This window comes from Ursus americanus, chromosome 9, assembly GCF_024610735.1.
Source record: "Ursus americanus isolate L20-20 chromosome 9, mUrsAme1.1.p, whole genome shotgun sequence".
Lineage (NCBI taxonomy): Eukaryota > Metazoa > Chordata > Mammalia > Carnivora > Ursidae > Ursus > Ursus americanus.
The window spans coordinates 79106740-79129403 of record NC_142135.1 but is presented as its reverse complement, the minus strand read 5'-3'; the positions used below and the strand labels follow the sequence as shown (position 1 = coordinate 79129403).

The following is a 22664-nucleotide window of genomic DNA, read 5'->3' as shown; positions in this document are numbered from 1 at the left end:
AAAAAAAAGAATGAGATAGCCTCTCAATGTACTTATATGGAAAGGTGTCTAAGAAAAATTTCTAAAAAGAAAAAGCCAGGTCTAAAATAGTGTATTTAGTTATCCTTCTTGTGTGTAAAAAACATTGGGGAAGAGTAAAAATCTATATTCTAATTTGCTAGAATGAATTAAAACAACTCTGGAAGAATATACAAAAACCTAATAAAAACAGTTACTTGGGGAGTTGATGGAGCAGTTGGTGCGCAGATGGAAGTTAACACTTTCTGCTATAGTTTCTTACAGTTCAGTTATGCACATCGGGAATGTGTTACCTATTCAAAAATAAAGGAAATCGTTTACCTGGACATACACTATGCTTTATTTGGTGATGTAGCTTGCCTTGCCATTACAGAGTCACTTTATTAGTACTTAAGTTGACTTATAAATGTGACCAAACTTACAAAGAGGCTGCAAGGGTCTAGATATACTGATGGTGACAAATATCTATGTGAGATTTTGGAATATCATTTCTTGTACTTCGGACACACGAAAAGATCTTTTTTACAGTATTACTACAGTACTATGCAACACCATATTGCAAAGTAATGTCATGTTGCAGTGTTCTTAGTGTATGGTCATTATGCTGTTGGGGATGACCCTGTGGAAGATCACTAAAGATCTACCATAAAGCTGAAAACACCAACGCATGACCAGCACTAACATGCCTTGTCTTTTGACAAGTGGCTATGGCTATCTAAAAAGTATTGTTGCCTTTTTTTTTAACAAAAAACTTTTATTTATTTATTTATTTATTTATTTATTTATTTATTTATTTATTTTTATTTATTTAATTTGAGAGAGAGTGAGAGAGGAGGGGCACAGGGAGATGGAGAGAGAATCCTCAAGCAGACTCCCCACAGAGCAAGGAACCCAATGTGGGGCTGAATCCCAGGACACTGAGATCATGAGATGAGCTGAAATTAAGAGTCACTTTACTGACTGAGCCACTCAGGTGCCCCAAGTATTGTTACCTTTTTTACACAGTCTACCGATGTTCAAACACCAACTCTGATACCACCTGTGTGTCCCACAATTTAATTCCAACACTAACTACCAGAGTTAATACAGACCTCACGAGTTCAAGGACAAAATCTCCAACAAAACTGCCTCCATTTCAGATGTCATTTGCAAGTTTTGGATGTCCCCAAGTCACCTTCACTTCTTCCCACCTTGCTACAATTTCCAAAATGCTCTGTTTCTACACCAACTGGGTGGACTGCAATTCAATTACGATACTAGCTAACAGACTTAGCACAGAGACCATGGATTAAAGAAAAAGTCTATTGCAAAACTGCCACCACTTCAGATGCCAGTTGCAAGTCTTGGAGGCCACCTGCACATCTAACCAAGCAGCTCTCAATGTGGAGGTTCCCCCAATCCTCTCAGGTTTTATAATTCACTGGAACTACTCACAGAACTCACTAAAAGTGCTATGCTTATAATTACAGTTTTATTATAAAGAATGCTGTGATGGTTAATATTATCAACTTGACTAGGCCATGGGTGTTCAGATATTTAATTACACATTATTCAGGGTGTGTCTGTGAGGGTGTTTCTGGATGATATTAATGATTAATGTTTTAATTGTTAGATGGAGTAAAGCAGATTGCTTTCCCTACTGTGGGTGGGCTCTATAGGGAAGGAAAATTTTTCCTTCTACTCTTCTACATTCTTTGGCTGCTCTAATAATTAAACTGACATAGGACAGATTAACAGGAGAAAACCAGATTTAATTTCATATATATGGGAAACCCATAGTAATATGAAACCCAAGGGCAAGTTGGGCAGTTTAGGCTTATATGCCATCCTGAGCTAAAGGATGGGATAGAGGCCTGGAGCTTCAAAGGAGAGGAGATGATTCACAGGATGATAAGAAGAGCAGATGTATAGTAATTACATGCTTGATTTGCCATACAGACAGGTCATTCAGATAAAAGTTGTTTGGTAATTGATAGAAACAGTCAAATGAAGAGACACATATGGCAAGGTCTGGAGAAGTGGGAGAGCAGAGCTTCTATGTCCTCGCCTCACAGAATCCAGGCATGTTATCCTCCCAGCACACCGATGTGTTCACCAACTAGGAATCTCCATGGAGCTTCTGTTTTTATGAAGGTTTCATTATGTTGGCATAATTGACTAAGCAATTGGACATATGATTAAAACTCAATCTCCAGTCCCCTTTCCCTCCCCAGATGGGCTGGCCCAAAGTTCCAGCCTTTGAGTCATGTTGTTGGTCTTTCTGGTGACCCTTCCTCATCCTTAAGTTATCTTAATGAATAACCTCATTAATATATCAAAGACACTCCTATCGTGATGGAAATTTCAAGATTTTATTTTAAGATTTATTTATTTATCTGAGAGAGAGAGAGAAAAAGCACATAGCAGGGGGAGGGATAAAGGGTAAGGGGGAAGAGAAAGATAATCAGACTCCTTGCTGAGCACAGAGCCTGACAGGGGGCTCAATCCCCGAACCCTGAGATCATGACCTGAGCTGAAATCAAGAAATGGCTGCTTCACCGACTGAGCTACCCAGGCACCCCCAGAATTCCAAGAATGTTTGAAGCTTTGTGCCAGGAGCAGGAAACAAAGACCAGATATGGCTTTTATTCTTTTTTTTCTAATTTAATTTTTTTAAATTATGATATGTTAGTCACCATACAGTACATCATTAGCTTTTGATGTCAGAGTATTAGGGAGGGCACATATTGCATTGAGCACTGGGTGTTATAGTTTTTATTCTACCACACTAACAGATTAATTGTTTCCTCTGCAGAGCCCTACCATGCCAAAAGCTTTTGATGATGTCATATAGCAGTACATCCTGAAGGAATTTGCCAGTAAGGGGGAAAGTATCATTATGTACTTCAGTTCTAAACCCCTAAAACTGTGTGCTTTAGGTGTGAACTCCCAATGTTTTTGAATTGTATTGTTAGTATGTGAAATTGTTTTCTAGTATCTTTATATTCACATGTAGTCTGTTCTCATTTCAGAATTGGAACTCCTCAAGGTTTTTTTTTTTTTTTAATTTTTGTATTCTTTCATTTTCTTTCCCACAATATTATTTATTAATAAAAACAGTAAGAACTCAATAAATGCTTGCAGAGCAAATATTAAAGGCTAATAAATTTCATGTTTTATTAATAGTACAATGGTCTCTCTAGTATAGACCTAGACTAATTTATTCATAAGTGGCTTGGATTAACACTTGTCTATTTTTTTAAAGTAAACTCTATGCCCATTGTGGGGCTTGAACTCATGACCCTGAGATCAAGAGGTCATGCTCTACTTGACAGAGCCAGCTGGGTGCTCCAACACTTGTCTAATTAAAGGCAAGTTAATCTTATGGTCAGAAGTCACTAAAGATCCATTTAAAAAATTATGTCATTGGAAAATCATTTACAAATAATAAAACTATTTGTGTTTCTGGACACACTACTAAGCATTCTCTAAGTGTTCATGTGCACCTGAAATGAAACCACTTAGATATTGTATAAGGAGTGTTACTGCAGTCATCTGCAATATAGTACACTTTATTTTCTACTAAAATTCTAGGGAGGTTTTCTTTTGTGAAACAGTCAATCAATCCTCTGATTTCCCTGATCACAATCCTGCAATTTCCTCAGCCAGGTAGAAATGGAAGGAGTGTCCATGTTTGTGCTGATTAGAAATCAATAAATGTCCTGGGTCCTCAGGATACACTGTGACAACAAGACTTTTCTGAAAGGATCCAATATGTGAAATCTTGTTGTCAGGTCTAGATTTGAAGCATGTTCTTCTGGTTAAGAATAAATAATTTTAAAGGAGAAAATAAAAACCTCACATAATGCAGAGAGATAAAAAGTTCAATAGGAATGACTGAGTAATCTTCAATCAGTCAGGTTACTTTCCAAATCAAGGTCTCCAACTATAGATTCCTTCAGTTAAATTAATGTATTTTGCAAAAAAGATTTTATTTACTTATTTGTCAGGGAGAGCACCCAAGTCACAAACAGGGAGAGCAACAGGCAGAGGGAGAAGCAGCCTCCCCGCTGAGCAAGGAGCCTGATATGGGACTCGATCCCAGGACCCTTAACCGACTGCACAATTTGTTAGATTTATTCCTAAGAATTTAATTTTTAGGGTGCTTATGTAAATGGTATTATGTTTTTAATTTCAGATTCCACTTGATCAATGCAAATATTTAGGAAAATGATTGACTTCTGTATGTTAACCTTTTATCCTGCAACCTTGCTAGTTTCAGATTTTTTGTTGTTGATTTTTTTTCAGATTTTCTACATAGACAATCACACAATTGGCAGTTTCTTTCTTTTTTCTCCAGTAGAATGTTGAAGAGGAGTGATGAAGAAGGGATACTTGTCTTGTTCCTGATCTTAGTGGAAAATCTAATAGTTGGTCACCACTAAGTATCATGTAAACTGTGGTTTATTTTTTTGTTTTGTTTTGTTTTGTTTTGTTTTGTTTTGTTTTGTTTTGTTTTGTTTTGTAGATATTCTTTATCAAGTCAAGGAAGTTCCCCTCTATTCCTATTTTACTTAGGGTTTTTTGTTTTTAAGATTTTATTTATTTGACAGAGAGAGACAGCCAGCGAGAGAGGGAACACAGCAGGGGAGTGGGAGAGGAAGAAGCAGGCTCCCAGCAGAGGAGCCTGATGTGGGACTCGATCCCAGAACGCTGGAATCACGCCCTGAGCCGAAGGCAGACGCCTAATGACTGAGCCACCCAGGCGCCCCTGTCTGGTTTTGTTATTAGGGTAATGCTGAACTAACAGAATGAAATAAGAAGTATTCCTTCGGTTCTATCTTCTGAAAGAGATTATAGAGAATTGCTATAATTTCTTTCTTAAATGTTTGATAGAATTTACCATTGAACCCATCTGGGCCTGGTGCTTTCTGTTTTGGAATATAGATATAGATCTATTTATATTGTCTATTTCTTCTTCTGTGAGTTTTGGCAGATTGTGTCTCTCAAGGAATTGGTCCATTTTATCTAGGTTGTTGACTTTGGGGCATCGAGTTGCTCAGACTGTTTTTGTTCTGTTTTGTTTTGTTTGAGAGAGAGAGAGAGCACATGCTCGAGTTGTGGGGAGAGGGAGAGAGAGAATCTTTTTTTTTTTTTAAAGGTAGACTTGTAATAACTGTTTTTTTTTTATTATGTTAGTCACCATACAATACATCCTTAGTTTTTGATGCAGTGTTCCATGATTCATTGTTTGCGTATAACACCCAGTGCTCCACGCAACATGTGCCCTCCTTAAGACCCATCACCAGGCTAGCCCAACCTCTCACCCCCTCCCTTCTAAAACCCTCAGTTTGTTTCTTGGAGTCCATAGTCTCTCGTGGTTCATTTCCTCCTCTGTTTACCCTCCCTTCATTTTCCCCTTCCTTCTACTGATCTCCCTGCTATTTCTTATGTTCCACAAATGAGTGAAACCATATGATAATTGTCTTTCTCTGCTTGACTTATTTCATTAGCATAATCTCCAGTCCCGTCCATGTTGACGCAAATGTTGGGTAATCATTCTTTCTGATGGCTGAGTAATATTCCATTGTATATATGGACCATATCATCTTTATCCAGTTATCTGTTGAAGGGCATCTCGGCTCCTTCCACAATTTGGCTATTGTGGACAATGCTGCTATGAACATTGGGGTGCATATGGCCCTTCTCTTCACTGTCTGTACCTTTGGTGTAAATACCCAGTAGAGAGAGAGAAAGAGAGCACATGTTCGAGTTGTGGGGAGAGCAAGAGAGAGAATCTTTTTTTTTTTTTTTTTAAAGGTAGACTTGTAATAACTGTTTTTATCACCAGGTTGAGTCATGCAGTTACAAAGTAGTTAGAAATTTCTGAAAGGATATTGCTGTTAAAAAAAAAAAGTTCATTCTTACATAAATAAGAGAGAGAGAATCTTAAGCAGGTTCCACACCCAGCACAGAAGCAGACTCAGGGCTAGATCTCATGACTGAGATCATGACCTGAGCTGAAATCAAGAGTCAGATGCTTAACCGACTGAGCCACCCAAATGCCCCATAGTATATTTTATTATTGTAGATTTAATGTCCATGGGATTGGTAGTAATATCCCTTCTTTCATTTCCAATTTAGAAATTTGCATTATTTCTCTCTTTTTTTTTATTAGTCTGGCTAGAGGCTTATTAATTGTATTGATCTTTTCAAAGAACCAGTTTTTGGGTTTGTTGATTTTGTCTATTGATTTCTTCTTTTCAGTTTCATTGGTTTCTATTCTAATTTTTATTATTTCTTTTCTTCTGTTTTCTTTGGATTTAATTTGCTCTTCTTTTTCTGGCTTCCTAAGATGGGAGCTTAGATGAGTGACTTTAGTTCTTCTTTTCTTTTCTAATACTTGTATTCAATGCCATACATTTCTCCCTAAGCACTGCTTTTACTGTATCCCACAAATTTTGATAAATTGTTTTTGTTTTCATGTATTTAAAAATATAAATTTCTCTTGAGATTATTACTTCTTTGACTTGTGTTATTTGGAAGTGTGTTGTTCAATCTCCACATATTTTGGGAATCAGTGGAGATTTTTGAGCAGTGGAATAATTTAATCTGATTTGTGCTTTAAAATGATCACTCTGGCTACTACGGTAAGAATGAGCTATTTGGGAGGAAGGTAGCCACAGAAAGGCTCTTGGAATAAGCCAGATGAGAGACATCAGAGGCTTGCAGCAGGGCCGGGAAAATGGAGACCATGAAGTGTGTAGTATGTCAGATATATTTGGAAGGTAGGGCCAGCAGAACTTCCAGATGGAGCAAGAATACATGATGTGGGAGAAGGAGATATGAAGGACCACTTTGGAAGCAAAGCATATAGACATCATGAGTCTAGATGTGGTCACTAAGTGACTGTGGAGAGAGAAAAAACTTCCAAGGACTGAGAACTAGCCTTCGGTGTTCTGATTCTTAGAGAAAAGGAGATATAAGAAGAGGAGACTCAGAAGGAAGGGCCAGCAATGTACGAGGAAGACAAAGAGTATTAACCATGTCTTTTTATTTTCCCTATTTTCATGCTTTGATATCCTTTGGCCTTGCTGACCCTTGAGGGATGGCCCCTTTCAGGGTTAGTTAATTCCTAAAGATGGTAAATAATGCTCCTGGGATTGTGCCTTTCAAGAGCAAACCAAACAATCCAGAATTTACACCCCCATCACTTCCTTTATTAGACTTTCACATTCTGGGTCACTATTCCCTGCCTTAATCACTCCAGAGTAAGGCATCAAACTAAGGACATTCCCTATGTTCCAGAACCCACCGAAATGATTTAAATTAGTCAGTCCTAAGCCTGCTTATCCTGCCTTGTCCATTCTTTCTTGTGGAATCCACAATAAAGATTCTTGCCTACATTTCCCCTTCACTCCCTCTGTCTCTTGACTAACTGATGCTTCCCCAAGGGGTTCAACATGATATACCATGCCTACTTTAATTTTTTAATTAAATTCAATTTAATTAACATATACTGTATTGTTAGTTTCAGGGGTAGAATTCAGTGTTTCATCAGTTGCATACAACACCCAGTGCTCATCACTTCAAGTGCCCTCCTTAATGCCCATCACCCAGTTACCCCATCCCCCCACCTCCCCTCCAGCAGTCTCAGTTTGTTTCCTATAGTTAAGACTCCCTTATGGTTTGCTTTTTTTTTTTTTTTTTTTTAAGATGTTATGTATTTGAGAGAGAGAGAGCATGAGCAAGGGGAAAGGGCAGAAGGAGAGGGAGAGGGAGAAGCAGACTTCCCACTGAGTAGGGAGCCCAATGCAGGGCTCGATCCCAGGATCCTGAAATCATGACCTGAGCTAAAGACTGATGCTTAACCAACTTCAGCTCAGGTCATGATCCCAGCGTCCTGGGATCGAACTCTGTCGGGCGGCCAGCTCAGTGGGGAGCCTGCTTCTCTCTCTCCCTCTGCCTGCCGCTCCCCCGCTTATGCTCTGTCAAATGAATAAAATCTTTTAAAAATTCCACATATGAGTGAAATCATATAGTATTTGTCTTTCTTGGACTTATTTCTTTTTTTAAAAAAGATTTTATTTATTTAAGACAGAGAGAGAGCAAGCATGAACAGTGGGCAGCAGCAGAAGCAGGCTCTGATGCAGGGCTTGATCCCAGGACCCTGGGATCATGACCTGAGCTGAAGGGAGACACTTGACTGAGCCACCCAGGCACCTCCCTGACTTATTTCACTTAGCATAATACCTTCTAGTTCCATCCAGGTCATTACGAATGGTGAGATTTCATTTTTTTTAAATGGCTTAGTACTATTCCATTATACCACATTATATCACATCATACCACATCTTCTTTATCCATTTATCTGGGCCTTTTCCATAGTTTGGCTCTTGGTATTGCTGTTATATGCAGTGGGGTGTATGTGCCTCTTTTGTATCCTTGGATAAATACCTAGTAGTGCAATTGCTGGGTCATAGGGTAGCTCTATTTTTAACTTTTTGAGGAATCTCCACACTGTTTTCCAGAGTGGCTGCACCAGTTTGCATTCCCACCAATAGTGTAAGAGGGTTTCGCTTTCTCCACATTCTCACCAACATGTATTGTTTCCTGAGTTGTTAATTTTAGCCATTCTGACCAGTGTGAGGTGGTATCTCATTGTGGTTTTGATTTGTATTTCCCTGATGTCAAGTGATGTTGAGCATTTTTTCATGTGTCTATTGGTCATTTGTAGGTCTTCTTTGGAGAAATATCTGTTCATATCTTCTGCCCATTTCTTGACTGAAAATGGGGAAAAACTGAGAACTTTTCCCCTAAGGTCAGGAACATGACAGGGATGTCCATGCCTACTTTTTCTAGGGAACTACGAGTGTAACAAATTTCTTTCTTCATGACAGTCATTTCTCTATCTATGTGTCTTACCATATCTGATTAAAATGAGTCCCAGTTACCTTTAAAACACTAGGAAAGTGTGGTGAGTCTGAAGCCAAATGAAAAAATTGGTCTTCAGATAACATAATGGTCAATTATGCTACCATATGTTTCCAGATCAAGTATGATGAGCACTGGGAATTAACAATCAGATTCCATTATTGGACAGCATTTCAATATTGGAAGGCTTTTAAACAGGGAAAGATAACAACAGTGGAGAAAGGTAAGCTTTGGAGCAAAGACTTTAAATGATTGAAATTTGTTCCAAACAAGAGAAAAAAAAGTCCAGCTACATAAAAGGGTAACACAGAGAAGGTAGCATTAAAATTCTGAGAAGACAGAAATATTCCCAGAATGAATAATGAGGTTTTGTGTGTGTATATATGCATAAGAGTATTTCAATTACAGGTACTGAGCTTCCCATTTGTGATAAAATCCATGCTTGCATTGGTGGTTGAGGGCTTACAACTTCCTGAGTCGACAAGTTAACTGGCTTCAAATGGATCTGATTTTTATGTTGCAGACAGAACATGTCTGCATTTTCCTGTACTACTTCCTTAGTACAGACTAAAAGAGGTAGAGCAGTTTAATGAAGGGACAAGAAAAATTAATCAGGAAAGGATTCAGTAAAGTGGAATTTGAATTTGGCCTGTGGTAAGGACAGGAAATGGAAAGGTAGAGGTGAGAAGGGAAATCTAAGGTAGAGATATAAGCATGAAAGTGGCAATTAGCCCATAGCAATAGCAATAGCACACCTGAGAGATGGCTTGAGTATACTGCGGCTTGCCCATTGGAGAGTGATGAGAAATAACACAGGAGAAGTCAGAGGGGGCTGGATTCTGGAAGGTTGTGAAGGTCAGGCAGTGGTATTTGGGCTTGATATCCTTGGCCACGTTGTTAGGTAGACAGTTGTTTGCTTTAACTCCCTATGGCAGACTTCAACTTTTGATGACAGCACTTCTTTTTCTGCTGAGCATGAATATAGCCTTAGAATTCTCCAAATAGCTCTTCAGGTGGCCATTATGAATTGGTAAGAATTGACAATAAATATGAAACTCATTGTGAACCTGGTGGTAGGCAAACTGGAGCAAGTGTAGATTTTCTCAATTAGGAAGGACAGAATAAAGGCAATGTTTAAGAAACACTGATATTTAGGATAGTTCGGCTGGGAGGCTATTGCATTCTAGGTATGCAGTACAATGCTGAGGTCAGTAGGAATTGAGAAAACAAGCTTGGGGAAACCATATTTAATAATTTGATGATACTGGTTTTTTTCCCCCCAGCGATAAGAAATTCTAGTCAGGTTATTATGCCAGATTCCTTTGTCAAAAAAATAAAAAGAATCCCTCAGGCTTTGTCAAGTCATGGTGACTTTATATAAGGATACAGTATTAGTTTTTATTGCTGTATAACCAATTATCACCAACTTGGTAGCTTAAACAACACACATTTATGTTTTCACAGCATCTGTGAGTCAGGAGTCTGGGACATAGCTCTACTGGGTCCTCTGTAGGGCTTCAATCTATGTGTCAGTTCAGGGTCTGTGGTCTCCTTTTAAGGCTTGAGGGGAGGGAGCTGCTTCCAGGCTCATGTGGTTGTTAGCAGCATTCAGTTTCTTGCACACCATCAGACGGAGGGCCTCAGTTTACGGGTGGCTGTAAGCCAGAGGCTGCCTTCAGTTTCTTGACACATGGCTCTCTAAAGCTTGCAACATGGCAGCTTGCCTCTACAAATCCAGCAAATGAAAAAGCTTCCTTGTAAGATGATCATACAGTAGTAGGTGTTAATTACATAAGTGACATCCCATCACTTTACCATATTCTCTAATGATTAAAGACAAAGTTCTAGTACAGCCACAATGGAAAACAATATGGAGGTTGCTCAAAAAATTAAAAATAGAACTACCATATGATCCAGCAATCCTGCTTCTGGGTACATATCTGAAGGAAACACAACCACCATCTTGAAGCTATAGCGACACTTTCACGTTCATTGCAGCATTATTCCCAGTAGCCAATACACGTAAACAATCAAAGTGTTTGTTGACAAACAAATAAAGAAAATGATGGGGCGCCTGGGTGGCTCAGTTGTTAAGCGTCTGCCTTTGGCTTGGGGCATGATCCCAGCGTTCTGGGATCGAGCCCCACATCAGGCTCCTCCACTGGGAGTCTGCTTCTTCCTCTCCCACTCCCCCTGCTTGTGTTCCCTCTCTCGCTGGCTGTCTATCAAACAAATAAATATTAAAAAAAAAAAGAAAAAGAAAATGAGAAGTGTACACCTACAATGGAATATTTATCTTCTTTAAAAAAGAAGGAAGGACTGCTGTTTGTAAATGCTATTGATGAACCTGGAGGACATTATGCTAAGTGAAATAAACCAGACACAGAAAAACATTTTGTATGGTCTCGATTATATGTGGAATCTTAAAAAAATATAGCTTAGTAACAGTGAGTAAATGGTGATTGCCAGGGCTGGGATGTAGGGGAAATGGGGAGATATTCATCAAAGGTTACAAACTTTCAGTAATAGGATAAATAAGTTCTGGAGACCTAATTTACAGCATGGGGACTACAGTTAATAATAATGTGTTATATACTTGAGGGGCACCTGGGTGGCTCAGTCCTTAAGTGTCTGCCCCTGGCTCAGGTCCTGGGATCAAGTCCTAACCCCCTATAGGGCTCCCTGCTCAGCGGGAAGCCTACTTCTCCCTCACCCACTCCCCCTGCTTGTGTTCCCTCTCTTGCTGCCTGTCAAATAAATAAATAAAAATCTTAAAAAAAATAATGTATTATATACTTGAAATTTGCTAGGAGAGTAAATCTTTTTTTTTTTTTTTTTAAGACTTTATTTATTTGAGAGAGATCACAAACAGGGGAGGAGCAGAGAGGGAGAAGCAGACTCCCCAGTGAGCAGGGAGCCCAACGCGGGGCTCGAACCCAGGACACTGGATCATGACCTGAGCCGAAGGCAGATGCTTAGCAAACTGAGCCACCCAGGCACCCTAAGAGAGTAAATCTTAAGTGTTCTCATCACCCACAAAAAATAGTAATTATATGAGTGATGTATATAGCTTGATTATGAATCATTTCACAGTGTATAAATATATCAAAACATCACGTTGTATATGTTAAATATACACATTTTTAATTTGTCAATAATACCTCAATAAAACTGGAAAAGAAAAAAGACAAGCCACAAGTCCTGTTCACCCTCAAGGGGAAGGGATCGTACTAGGGCATGAATACCAGGTGGGATCATGGGGTGCCAGACTGTCCACCACAAACATTAATGGCAATGAGGGAGGCAGAAACTTCATGGGAGTTGTACTTCTACTGCTGTTAGAAGAGGAACAGTTATTTTGGCAACTAGAAAGAGGCAACAGGGACCTAAGGACCTAAGTCATCTTAATGCCTTCAAGTTGCCATTAAAGGGATTCTGTGACTTTTTTTGTGTCTATGCATCTTCTCGTTTGTCGTTCTTTTTTCTGCTTCCATCCATAGTTGTTTTCTGTATTTTCCTGGAAGATGAGGGAGAGAGACAGAGATGGGGGGGGCGGAGATATTCATGTTTGACAAAGGTGTTTGTTGTGACCTTCACATAGGCTGCTAGTCAGTCTATAGAATGGACGCCCTTGAATCATATATTAGCTGTAGCTGGCAGGAAGGGGTTTAACTGTTGCAGCTGGATCATTTTTGTTCAAGGAACAGCTTAGGGTCTCTTCTACTAGAGCGCATGATAGGGCATTTTTTCTCAAGAAGGGATTAGGAAATGACGTATATCAGTTATCCAGTGGTTATACAGAAATCAAAGCTTATAAATAGCTAATTTATCACTTATTAATACTGCCCTCCCTTCAAAAATATGAGACTTTGTGGTAGCTTACAGAGATATATTAAATACCAAGATAAAGAACCAAATAAGTGTAAAGTATGATGAGGGAGAAATGAGAAAACAAAGTGAATTGAAGGGTGAAGTCAGAAGATATATTATATACCATAAACATTTAGTAGACAGGTGCTAGAAATTGCGTTTTGAGTTTCTTCATAGCTAGAGCCAGAGGAAAAACAAAATGCCTATAAAAATTATTTGCCTACTAGGAAAAAGAATAGTTTTCTCTTACGGTACAATCATCATAAGAATGGCAACCATTTACTGTGCACATTTGATTGCCAGGTACTATATGTAATGTGTTGAGTATAAATCCTAAGAGTACTTCTATTTCACTGCTGGAAAATTGGAGGTTAAAGAGATTAAATGCCTTTTTTAAGGTCACAAGGTGAACAAGTGGTTGGACTTAGATCTCTCTGGTTCCAAATCCAGCATTTCTTTATTGCACACTGATGAGATGAGTGAGCCATGGTGGAAGGTGATGGCGGCACCTACACCCATTGCTCACCTTGGCCCTTCCTGACTCTCCTGGGTTCATGAGCCCTTCACATTGCCCCCTGCCTCATGCTGGTACCCCACAAACACCAGACTGCTTCCACAATTGTTCTTTAACTGTTTCTAACACTCTAGACATCTTTTGATTTGCTTCTTTCTTCAATTTCATTTCCATATTAATCAAAGTTGTATTAGATTAGTTGATTTTTTTTATTTCTGTGATTTTATTCTTCTTTCATCTGTTTTACTTTTTTGTTTTCTTCTGTTTCTTCTTTGACTCCCAAGAAATTTGAAGTAACTTTTCCCCCCTAGTTTTTCCTGGTTGTCACTGAGGCTTTTTGCTTTATATATTATTGTGAATAAGCAAAAATTGAGCATTTTGGTTTTTTTTTTTTTTAATTTTTAAAGATTTTATTTATTTATTTGACAGAGATAGAGACAGCCAGCGAGAGAGGGAACACAAGCAGGGGGAGTGGGAGAGGAAGAAGCAGGCTCACAATGGAGGAGCCCGACGTGGGGCTCGATCCCGTAACGCCGGGATCACGCCCTGAGCCGAACGAAGGCAGACGCTCAACCGCTGTGCCACCCAGGCGCCCCTGCATTTTGGTTTTCAAGTTACACAAAATCTGACTTCCTCCCACAGACTGTAATTTGCTCTTTCAAGAACAATAAGTAGGAAAATGGTAGGACTACTATTGGCTTTGCAAGTCTTGTTTATAAAATGGGGAGACAACACTTATGTATTTTGTTTTTAAGATTCAAGCATTTCCTGAGAAAATATTTACAATTGGTAAAGTAGAATTGAATTCGGTCAATGTTTTGCTAGTTGTTAATTTTGATTCTGTTGTGGGGAGGACAGGATTAAATCTATTAAATGTCATTATCCATCAATCTGCCCTAATAAGATGGTAAATATATGTTAACAGAAGTTCATCAACATCCAAATTTAAGTGAACATTTGTGAAAAATGTATGATAATGGTTACTCAAACAATGTTTATAAGAATAGTTAACACAGAATAACAGTAAGCAGGGAGAATGTATTAGATTCTTACTGCTGCATAACAAATTGTCCCAAAACTTAGTGGCTTAAAACAGCAAACATGTGTTATCTTGGTCCTAGCAGAGTGGCAATTAGGTGTCTGTCAGGAAGTTCATCTGAAGACTCTACTAGGGCAGGGTATGCTTTCAAGCTCACCCTTATGTTTGCTGACAGGATTCAGTTCTTCATGGCTGTTGAACTGAGGGCCTTACTTCCTCCAAGGCTATTGGCCAGAAGCTGTTCCTTGCCACCTGGGCTTTTCTCTAGGGTAGCTCTCGTACGGCAGCTGGTGACCCTGGGGGGAAGCAAGAGAGCAAGAGAGAGTGCTGCAGATGGAATCTAGTTTTTCTAAAACAAATCTCAAAAGTGATATCCCAGCCCTGCTGTCTTACTTTATTCACTCAAAGTAAGCCCCCATGAAAGGCAAGGGAATTATAAAAAACAAGGGCATGGATACCAGGAAGGGGTCATTGGGAGCCATCTTAGAGGTTTGCCTACCACAGAGAGTGAAACAAACATTAAAAGAATGCTGCATAGCATCAGTTCATGTTATGGGACAGAGCTGGGACTGACTAGGAAGAAAAGGCAGCTGGTGCTCCAAGCTCAGAAATTAAGAATAGGGCCTTTCTTTTCCCAAAGCTTCAGACACAGGTTAAGAGACAGGGTAGGCGAGCCTTGGTGGCTCATTTGGTTAAGCAGCTGCCTTCTGCTCAGGTCATGATCTCAGGGTCCTGGGATTGAGCCCCACATCAGGTTCCCTGATCAATGGGGAGCCTGCTTCTTCCTCTCCCTCTGCCACTCACTCCCCCTGCTTATGCTCTCTCACTTTCTGTCAAATAAACAAAATCTAAAAAAAAAAAGGAAAAAAAGAAAGATGGGGGAAATTAAGTGTGTGGGATGGAAAGAACTAAGAACCACTAAAAGTAAAAACTTCAGCCTCCCAATTACTACTATGGCAGCATCAGTATTTACTATCAGGACCAGCACTGCAAGGACAACCAGGAATGAAATGAGAATTGACTTGGGAATCAGAATTTTGTCTGAATTCCAGCTCTGTTGCAACTACTGGTAGATTCACGCTCCTAGAAAATCATTTAAGTTCTTTGGGGTTTAGTTTCATTTCTTATAAAATGGGGGTGGCTGTATCAAATATTACTAATGACATTTGTGAGGATGATATAGAAAGCCATGATAGTTACATAATACTAGATGGCAACATTTCTACTGTGTCGCTATAGTGAAAACTAAGGATGTAAAATCTTTGCTTTTTGAACATCCTTCTTTATTACTTAGAAATTTTATTTTAGACTTTTTTGAAAGAACTTTCCGACTCAGACATAGATTTTAGTGTTTCGCTCTCATGCATATCTCAAAAGTAAAATATGAATGCAATAAATTTAATTCTAAGGGGTTCTTTAAATTTTCTGTCAAACCCTTTTAAATCACTTTTCAACACAGAATTGTCAATGCCCTATTTTGCTATGCCTTTTAATAATATACTTCTCTTAATTCAATATATCAAAATATTACTTCCATATTTAATCAATATAAAACATTCTTAACGAGATGTTCTTTACAGGTATTGTTAAACAGATTAAGGTTTTGCAAACCTGCGCAGTCTCCCTTACAGCACATCCCCAGGCACGAGCTCATAACACACGTGGCTGCCGGATTGGGGATTGCAGCCGCACTGCACATGCCTTTAAACAAACAAAAAAATTTCCCCCTCTCTTCCCCTCCATTGCACATGTCTTTTAGAAAATATTTCTTTTTTGCTCTATACTATGATGACCGACTCAACGTGGTGTCCCAATAAACTTATCTTTAACTTTTACTTTGAATCAATAGTAGAATCTTAGGAAGTTCCAGTACAGCAGTCCAAACAGCAGCGAGGCCCTGCGCTCCCTTTGGCTAGGTGACTGGAGAGAACGCCGCCGGGAACGGAGCCCATGTGACGCGCGCCGCGAAGCCGCGGGGCGGGGGGCGGGGCGGCGCGCTCCCGGAAGTGGCGCTGACGTCGCTGTGCGTGCAGGCGGCTGCGTCGGGCTGCAGGAGAAGATGGCGGTCTCCACAGGTCGGTTCCCGGGGTGGGCTGCCTGCTTTCCCACTCCAACCCAGGTTTGCCCCTCCGCCTGCTGCTGGAGGCCGAGCACTGACTGTGTGGGAGAATCCGGAGTGCGCCTTCTCGGACACAGGGCTCCCCGTGGAGCGAAGCCCGGGAGCGGGGAGGGTCCAGGCGGGCCGGGCGCCGGCTCCGAGGGCCCGGGGCGGCCGTCGGGGGCTGCGGGTCGTGCTTGCGCGTCGGCCGCGCGCCCTCGGGCTGGGGGCGGGGTGGCTCCGGCGCGGGCGCACTCGCGGGGTCTGGCGGTTGCGGGTCAGATTGCTGAGCGGAAGACTGGGTGGGAGGGAAGAGAGGAGGCCCAAGGTGGGCGGTGTCAACCTTAGGCTCCGAAGGGTTTCGGGTTAAGGGGCGTCCCGGATAGAGTGGGGGTTGCGTTCCCTTGGGCTTGCCTTTATGTGGGTGGAGGAAGAGAGGACTAAGAAAAGGACTGTTGCTGTTTGTAACGACGGAGAAATGATGACCATTCTTACCTGACTGAATACGTGTTGTCTTTTTTTCATTTGAATGCAAAACTGTAGTGCAGGTAAAATAAAAGCACAGAGCAAGGAAAAGCTAATTGAAGGAGTGGTTTCTTAGGCCGTTCAACTCTTCTGTCGTACTGAGTCAATGTTTGGTTTCCTGTGAGCACAGACTTTGAAATTAAATATTAAAGCCGAGATTTTCGAAGCTTGACCATTTAAAAAATGTTAGAGTGAAAATGTTAAGTTTAACTGCTTAAACATACGTTTGATCTTCCATTTTTCCTAGTCATTATTGGAACCAGGTTATAGAACAGTGTGATTTAATATTTCATGCCATCATTGCATAATGAAACGAATTTTTAAACCTATGTTGTGCTAAAAATAAAAAAGGAAGATTGCAGTGTATGTTATTGGAACTTGTAATACCTCAGAATACATTCAACATACATTTTAATGAAAAATTGTGTCTTTTAAGTCTCATCTTTATTTACAGATGTCATAGGTGATGAGATCTTTAACAGTTTTAGCGCTGGGAAATATACTTGAGGTCAGAGCGAACTAGTAAAACAAGGATTACTTCAAAAATGAGATTTTACTGTTACAACTTGACTTGCTATTGAAATCCAATGTGCTTGTGAATGGACCATATCTTTTTAAGAATTGTGCTTAGTACCTATGGTTCTTGAAAATTAGTAATAAAGTGGTGCATTTTCATTTGGTAGTTTTCATTTGGTGGATTGCATTGTTTATTTAAACATGATTTTTTTCCCTAACGTTATACGTATAAGAAAGTGTGGAAATATTTTGAAAAGACCAAATATTAGATGATATTAATGGCAGATACTTTTTGTTAACCACTTTTAGTCATTTAAAGTAAGTTAAATTATGATGTTGCTGATTATTGGCATATTTTCTTATACACCGGATGGCTGTATTTTCTAGTTTATATTTCAACATCACAATTGTTAACATTTTCACTGTTTTTAGATATATGAAATTTGAAGCCTTAGCATAATTAATAAGGATGTAATTTAGGCGTTTCAGCCTTCTTAAACCACTGAAATTCATTTTGAAACTGTTGCTAAAAACTTGCCTTGGTAAATTTCAATACTCTATTCATTTTATGTGCCTTACGTTATTTACAGTGTTGTTGAACTGAGAGGAATATGAGTGCAAAAGCAGCTTTGGACTTTTTAAATTATACTTTCTGTTAGCTATATTTTAGTATTCTTTGCTTCTTGGCATGGCAAAGGAAACAGTATATTTGTGAAGTAAATATGATGTAACTTGAAATTTAAAATGAGATGAGCTAAATGGCTGTAAGAATGTGCATGTTTTGGGGTGCCTGGCTAGCTCAGTCTGAGGAGCATGGGACTCTTGATCTCAGGGTCATAGGTTAGAGCCCCAGTTTGGGTGTAGAGATTACTAAAAAGAAATAATAAACTTTGAAAAAAGAATCATTTAAAAATGTACATAGACAAAATAATCTGGATAAAAATAGTTATTTGGTAGGCCAAAAAGAGACACCTGACAAATAGTTTTTTGATCTTTTCTAAGGCATTATATTTTAATGTGCATTATTTAAGTCATATACTTTTACCCTTCCTCTTACTGGAAGAAAAATTGGGGAGAAAAAATTCTAATTAGAATGGGAACTCTTGGTCCTCTTACTTTGCAGATGAGAAAACTGAGGCCTAAAGAAATACGAGATTGTACTTAGTGACGGATTCAAGATTAGAATGCGGGTTTTTTTCGTCTTCAGTCTAATGTTCTTTCTGTTACGAGGAACTGTGAATTTTTAATATTCCTCAAATCATGAATCTTACTCCCTTTGAAGCTTGAGAGTGACTTTCACACTTTTCGTTCTAGCAGAATCTTTGTTTCAGACTGTTTGATGCTTCTTATGAATGGAAATTGGGCTGTGGTGGAGACCCACTTCCTAGGTTCCCCTTTTCCAAGAGGCAGAGTCACCTCTGGGGGAGGATTTCACAGGACATAGCTTAAGAAACAAGGAATAGAAATTTATTAGTGCATTTAGTACCTTTGATTCAAAAATTTAATTAGATCCCAACACTAAGAAAAGACATACATAAAAAAGTATGTGCAATACTTTAAAAAATTTGGGGGGGGGGCACCTGGGTGGCTCAGTAGGTTAAGCAATTGCCTTTGGCTCAGGTCATGATCCTGGAGTCCCAGGATCGAGTCCTGCATCTGGCTCCCTGCAGGGAATCTGCTTCTGCCTCTGACCTTTCCCCCCTCTCATGCACGCTCTCTCTCTCTCATTCTCTCTCTCAAATAAATAAAATCTTAAAAAAATTTTTTTTAAAAATTTTAAAAGTTTTAATTTTACAGGGAAGTTGTGAAGATAGTATAGAGAAGATTGTACGTTAGAGTAACTACTGTACATTTTCTGTCTCAGGATCCCATCTGGGATACATTGTAATATGAAACATTTTAAAATTTCTTATCGCTTAAGTTACAGTAGTGTTAGAGTGGCCTTCTAGTCTCTGAATGCAGATGATTGTAAAATATCTTTAAGTAATGAGAGGCTCAGGAAAATATGGAGTATTTTTTCTTATAGTGGATTTGTGTAAGCCATATGGTTGAAAAATGAAATCAAAATAAAACTTAACTAGTAACGCTCTTCAGAAGTGGGCAGCATTGTATATACGGGAACAAGAACCAGATTAGTGTTTTAATTCCCCTGCTAGCCCCTGGTAGATTACTGAGGCATGATAGGCATGCGACTGAATCTCTTAAGCCTTGCTTTCCCCATCCCTTCTATGAAAAGGTTGGACAACATGATTTTGTTTTCCGCATCTTCAAGATGAAGAGAAATGGGCGGAATTTGGGAGTAATAACAGAAGAGATCTGCACGTGTAAATCGAAACCTACAATCTGGGAACTAAACAACAGGAGAGCCTAATTGCAGTAGTCTAGTACATTTCCCTTTTGAGACTTTACTAACTGGTCTGATAGATTTTTCTGTGTCCGTTAGGAACCTGCATACTCTTGATACACGTTTGCTCTTGACAATATGATTAAATAATACAACCTTACTATACAGGCAGTCATTCCTTTGCACAGTACTACAGAGTGGTGAAAATGACCATTCAAACCGAAACTATTAAATCATTTTTTTTTAAGATTTTATTCTTTTATTGAGAGAGAGACCGAGAGAGCGTGAGTGGGTGGGGGGCGGGAGAGACAGGCTCCCTGCTGAGCACAGAACCCAATGGGGCTTGATCCCCAGACCCCGAGATCATGACCTGAGCCGAGTCAGATGCTTAACCGACTAAGCCACCCAGGTGCCCCCTAACCAGTTCCATTAAGTAAGAAAAATTCTTACTCTGTGACCTTTGAAAATGTTGGCTCAGGCATTAAAAACTCTTCCTGTGGTTGCAAATGTATAGGAAAATGAAAAAAAATTGTAAAACTAGTATTTGTTTAGTACTCTAAACATGAGACATTAAGAATTGAGTGTTTTGTTTTTAAAAAAAACTTGTAAAAAGTAGTTTGAACGTTTCCGTTTTCTAATATAACTTAGGATGTGAAGCAAGCATCTTTTTTGTGCTTTGGTGAATTGTCATACTCCTAAAGTGGGATTATTTCCAGTATTTTATCCTTTGTGCTTTCAAGTGTTAGGAAATAATCTGCAACTTTCTTTATTGTGAAGTGTTTTACTTCCTCTGGAACACTGTTATCCTATTCTTAAATTACTTCCCTCACAAAGTTCACAAAGTTCATGAGGCTGCTCATCTAGAGTCTCCAACACTTTATGGGCAGGTATTTCTTCTTAACTATTTACATTTGATTCACATTTCACTTCGGTGTTACCAGTTTTTGTTTCTTTGCTGCACTTACTTTCAGTTTTCATTTCTTTGCTGTACTTTGATCTTTGTTGGCTAATTTCCTTTTTTGGCTATTTTTACGGAATGTCACCTGGGTTGGGGTGCCTGGGTGGCTCAGTCGGTTAAGTGTCTGCCTTCCGCTCAGGTCATGATCTCAGGGTCCTGGCAACTAGCCCTGCATCTGGCTCTCTGCTCGGCGGGGAGCCTGCTTCTGAACCCTTTCCTGCTGCCCCCCACCTGGCTTGTGCTGTCTCTTCTCATGCTCTCTGTCTCTCTCTCTCTCTCAAATAAATAAATAAAATCTTAAAAAAAAAAAAAGAATGAGAATGTCACCTGGGTTTACTACTGGCAGACAGGGAGGCAACACTACTATAAGTTTTGCTGTCTATATTTGACTAACAGATGTGCAATGACCCATCACCAACAGATTTTGAAAGACGCGAAGTGATTGGCCACTGGTTAGGATGCTCATCTATTATTTACATAGTGATTTGTGGACTGGGGAGCTAGCAGCAAAGTTTGTACTTAATGCAGTTACCCACAGTTGACAGACTGCTAACTGAAGCTTCAACCGTGTTGTTGGGGGACTGGTGTTATTTAAACAGTGCTAACTGAAAGTCATGCAAATGGAAACTATGGAAAGCAAAGATTATCCTTAGTGGAAACATCCACTTGATAATTATTTGGGGAGCTGCTTGACACAGAATTTCGAAGTGGATACATGAGGCTTGTAGACTGGAATAAATGGAATAAAATTCAGTGTTCAAAAGTTTGTTTCAAATATAGTTGACTTTTTAAAAGAGCTGACGCTTTTATAAGTAAATCTTTGAGGTAATAATAGGTGAGACTTCAGGACTGGTATTTGTGAGTAACTTATTTACAAAGTCTCCACTGATTTGTATAAGAGCAGATGTTATATTCAGTTTAAGTTAGAACTCTGCAAAGTTTCAGACCACAGGAGAGAAATCCTTAAGGCCTGTGTAGGTCTTTACATATGTTGAAATAGTAGTTCTAATGGAAAGCACTTTATGGATTATCTAGGCTCTGGGCCAACCTCATTTTATAGATGAGCAATGGAAATCTAGATATGAAATGACTTTCACAAAATTATCTAGCTAGATGTTGAGCTCAGAGCTAGTTTCTTGATTTCAATTTCTTTCATACTACTTCTGTATTACACTGTATTCCATAAACTTTTTGTTAGCTTTTATTTTGTAAGAATCTGACAATGTGATGGGGCGCCTGGGTGGCACAGCGGTTAAGCACCTGCCTTCGGCTCAGGGCGTGATCCTGGCGTTATGGGATCGAGCCTCACATCAGGCTCCTCCGTTATGAGCCTGCTTCTTCCTCTCCCACTCCCCCTGCTTGTGTTCCCTCTCTCGCTGGCTATCTCTGTCAAATAAATAAATAAAATCTTTTTAAAAAAAAAGAATCTAACAATGTGAGTTCATAAATAAATGCCATTAAGGATCAAGACAAAACACTTGAAAGAGTGTAATGGCATTATAAGGTATAAATATGTTGAAAGAATAACAAAAAAATTAAGAGAGTTGATATTAATAGCTAAATCTTGTTACACGTTTACTCTTTTTTTTTTTTTTTGTGAGCACAAATTTGGTATTGCAGGCAAATATACATAGTAATTGTTTCCCTTAGTGATTCTTACAATAGCTGACATTTTTCCTTTGAGCTTTTTTTTGGGGGATGGGATGGGAGGGGAGGTTATTGGGAGTGCTATGAGGTTTATAGAAATTCATCTCTATTAGAAGTAAGGCAGCATAACCTGATGAGTTATTTTAAACATTACCATATTGCTCATAAAGTGGCTCTTTACGACATTTAATACTGACTCCCCCTCCTCCCATTCTTCCTCTT

At 39.3% G+C, this 22664-nt stretch overlaps 1 protein-coding gene and 1 long non-coding RNA gene across 3 annotated transcripts in view; one reads left to right on the top strand and one right to left on the bottom strand.

Moving 5' to 3' along the window:
- Positions 1 to 10349: 10349 nt before the first annotated feature.
- LOC123786813 (uncharacterized) lies at positions 10350 to 16391 on the bottom strand. The gene is made up of 3 exons (XR_006778056.2): positions 16191 to 16391; positions 14512 to 14650; positions 10350 to 10657 (listed from the first exon to the last, which is right to left on the bottom strand). It is a non-coding gene; the product is annotated as an uncharacterized LOC123786813 (long non-coding RNA).
- UBE2V2 (ubiquitin conjugating enzyme E2 V2) overlaps positions 16347 to 22664 on the top strand; it is a 60921-nt gene continuing 54603 nt past the window's right edge. The window contains exon 1 of one of the 2 annotated variants that reach the window (XM_087864883.1): positions 16347 to 16429. In XM_087864883.1, the coding sequence (XP_087721009.1) occupies positions 16414 to 16429 (16 nt within the window). In that variant the 5' untranslated portion in view covers positions 16347 to 16413. The remainder of the gene's footprint in view (positions 16430 to 22664) is intronic. The other variant, XM_045789106.2, reaches the window with a different exon arrangement.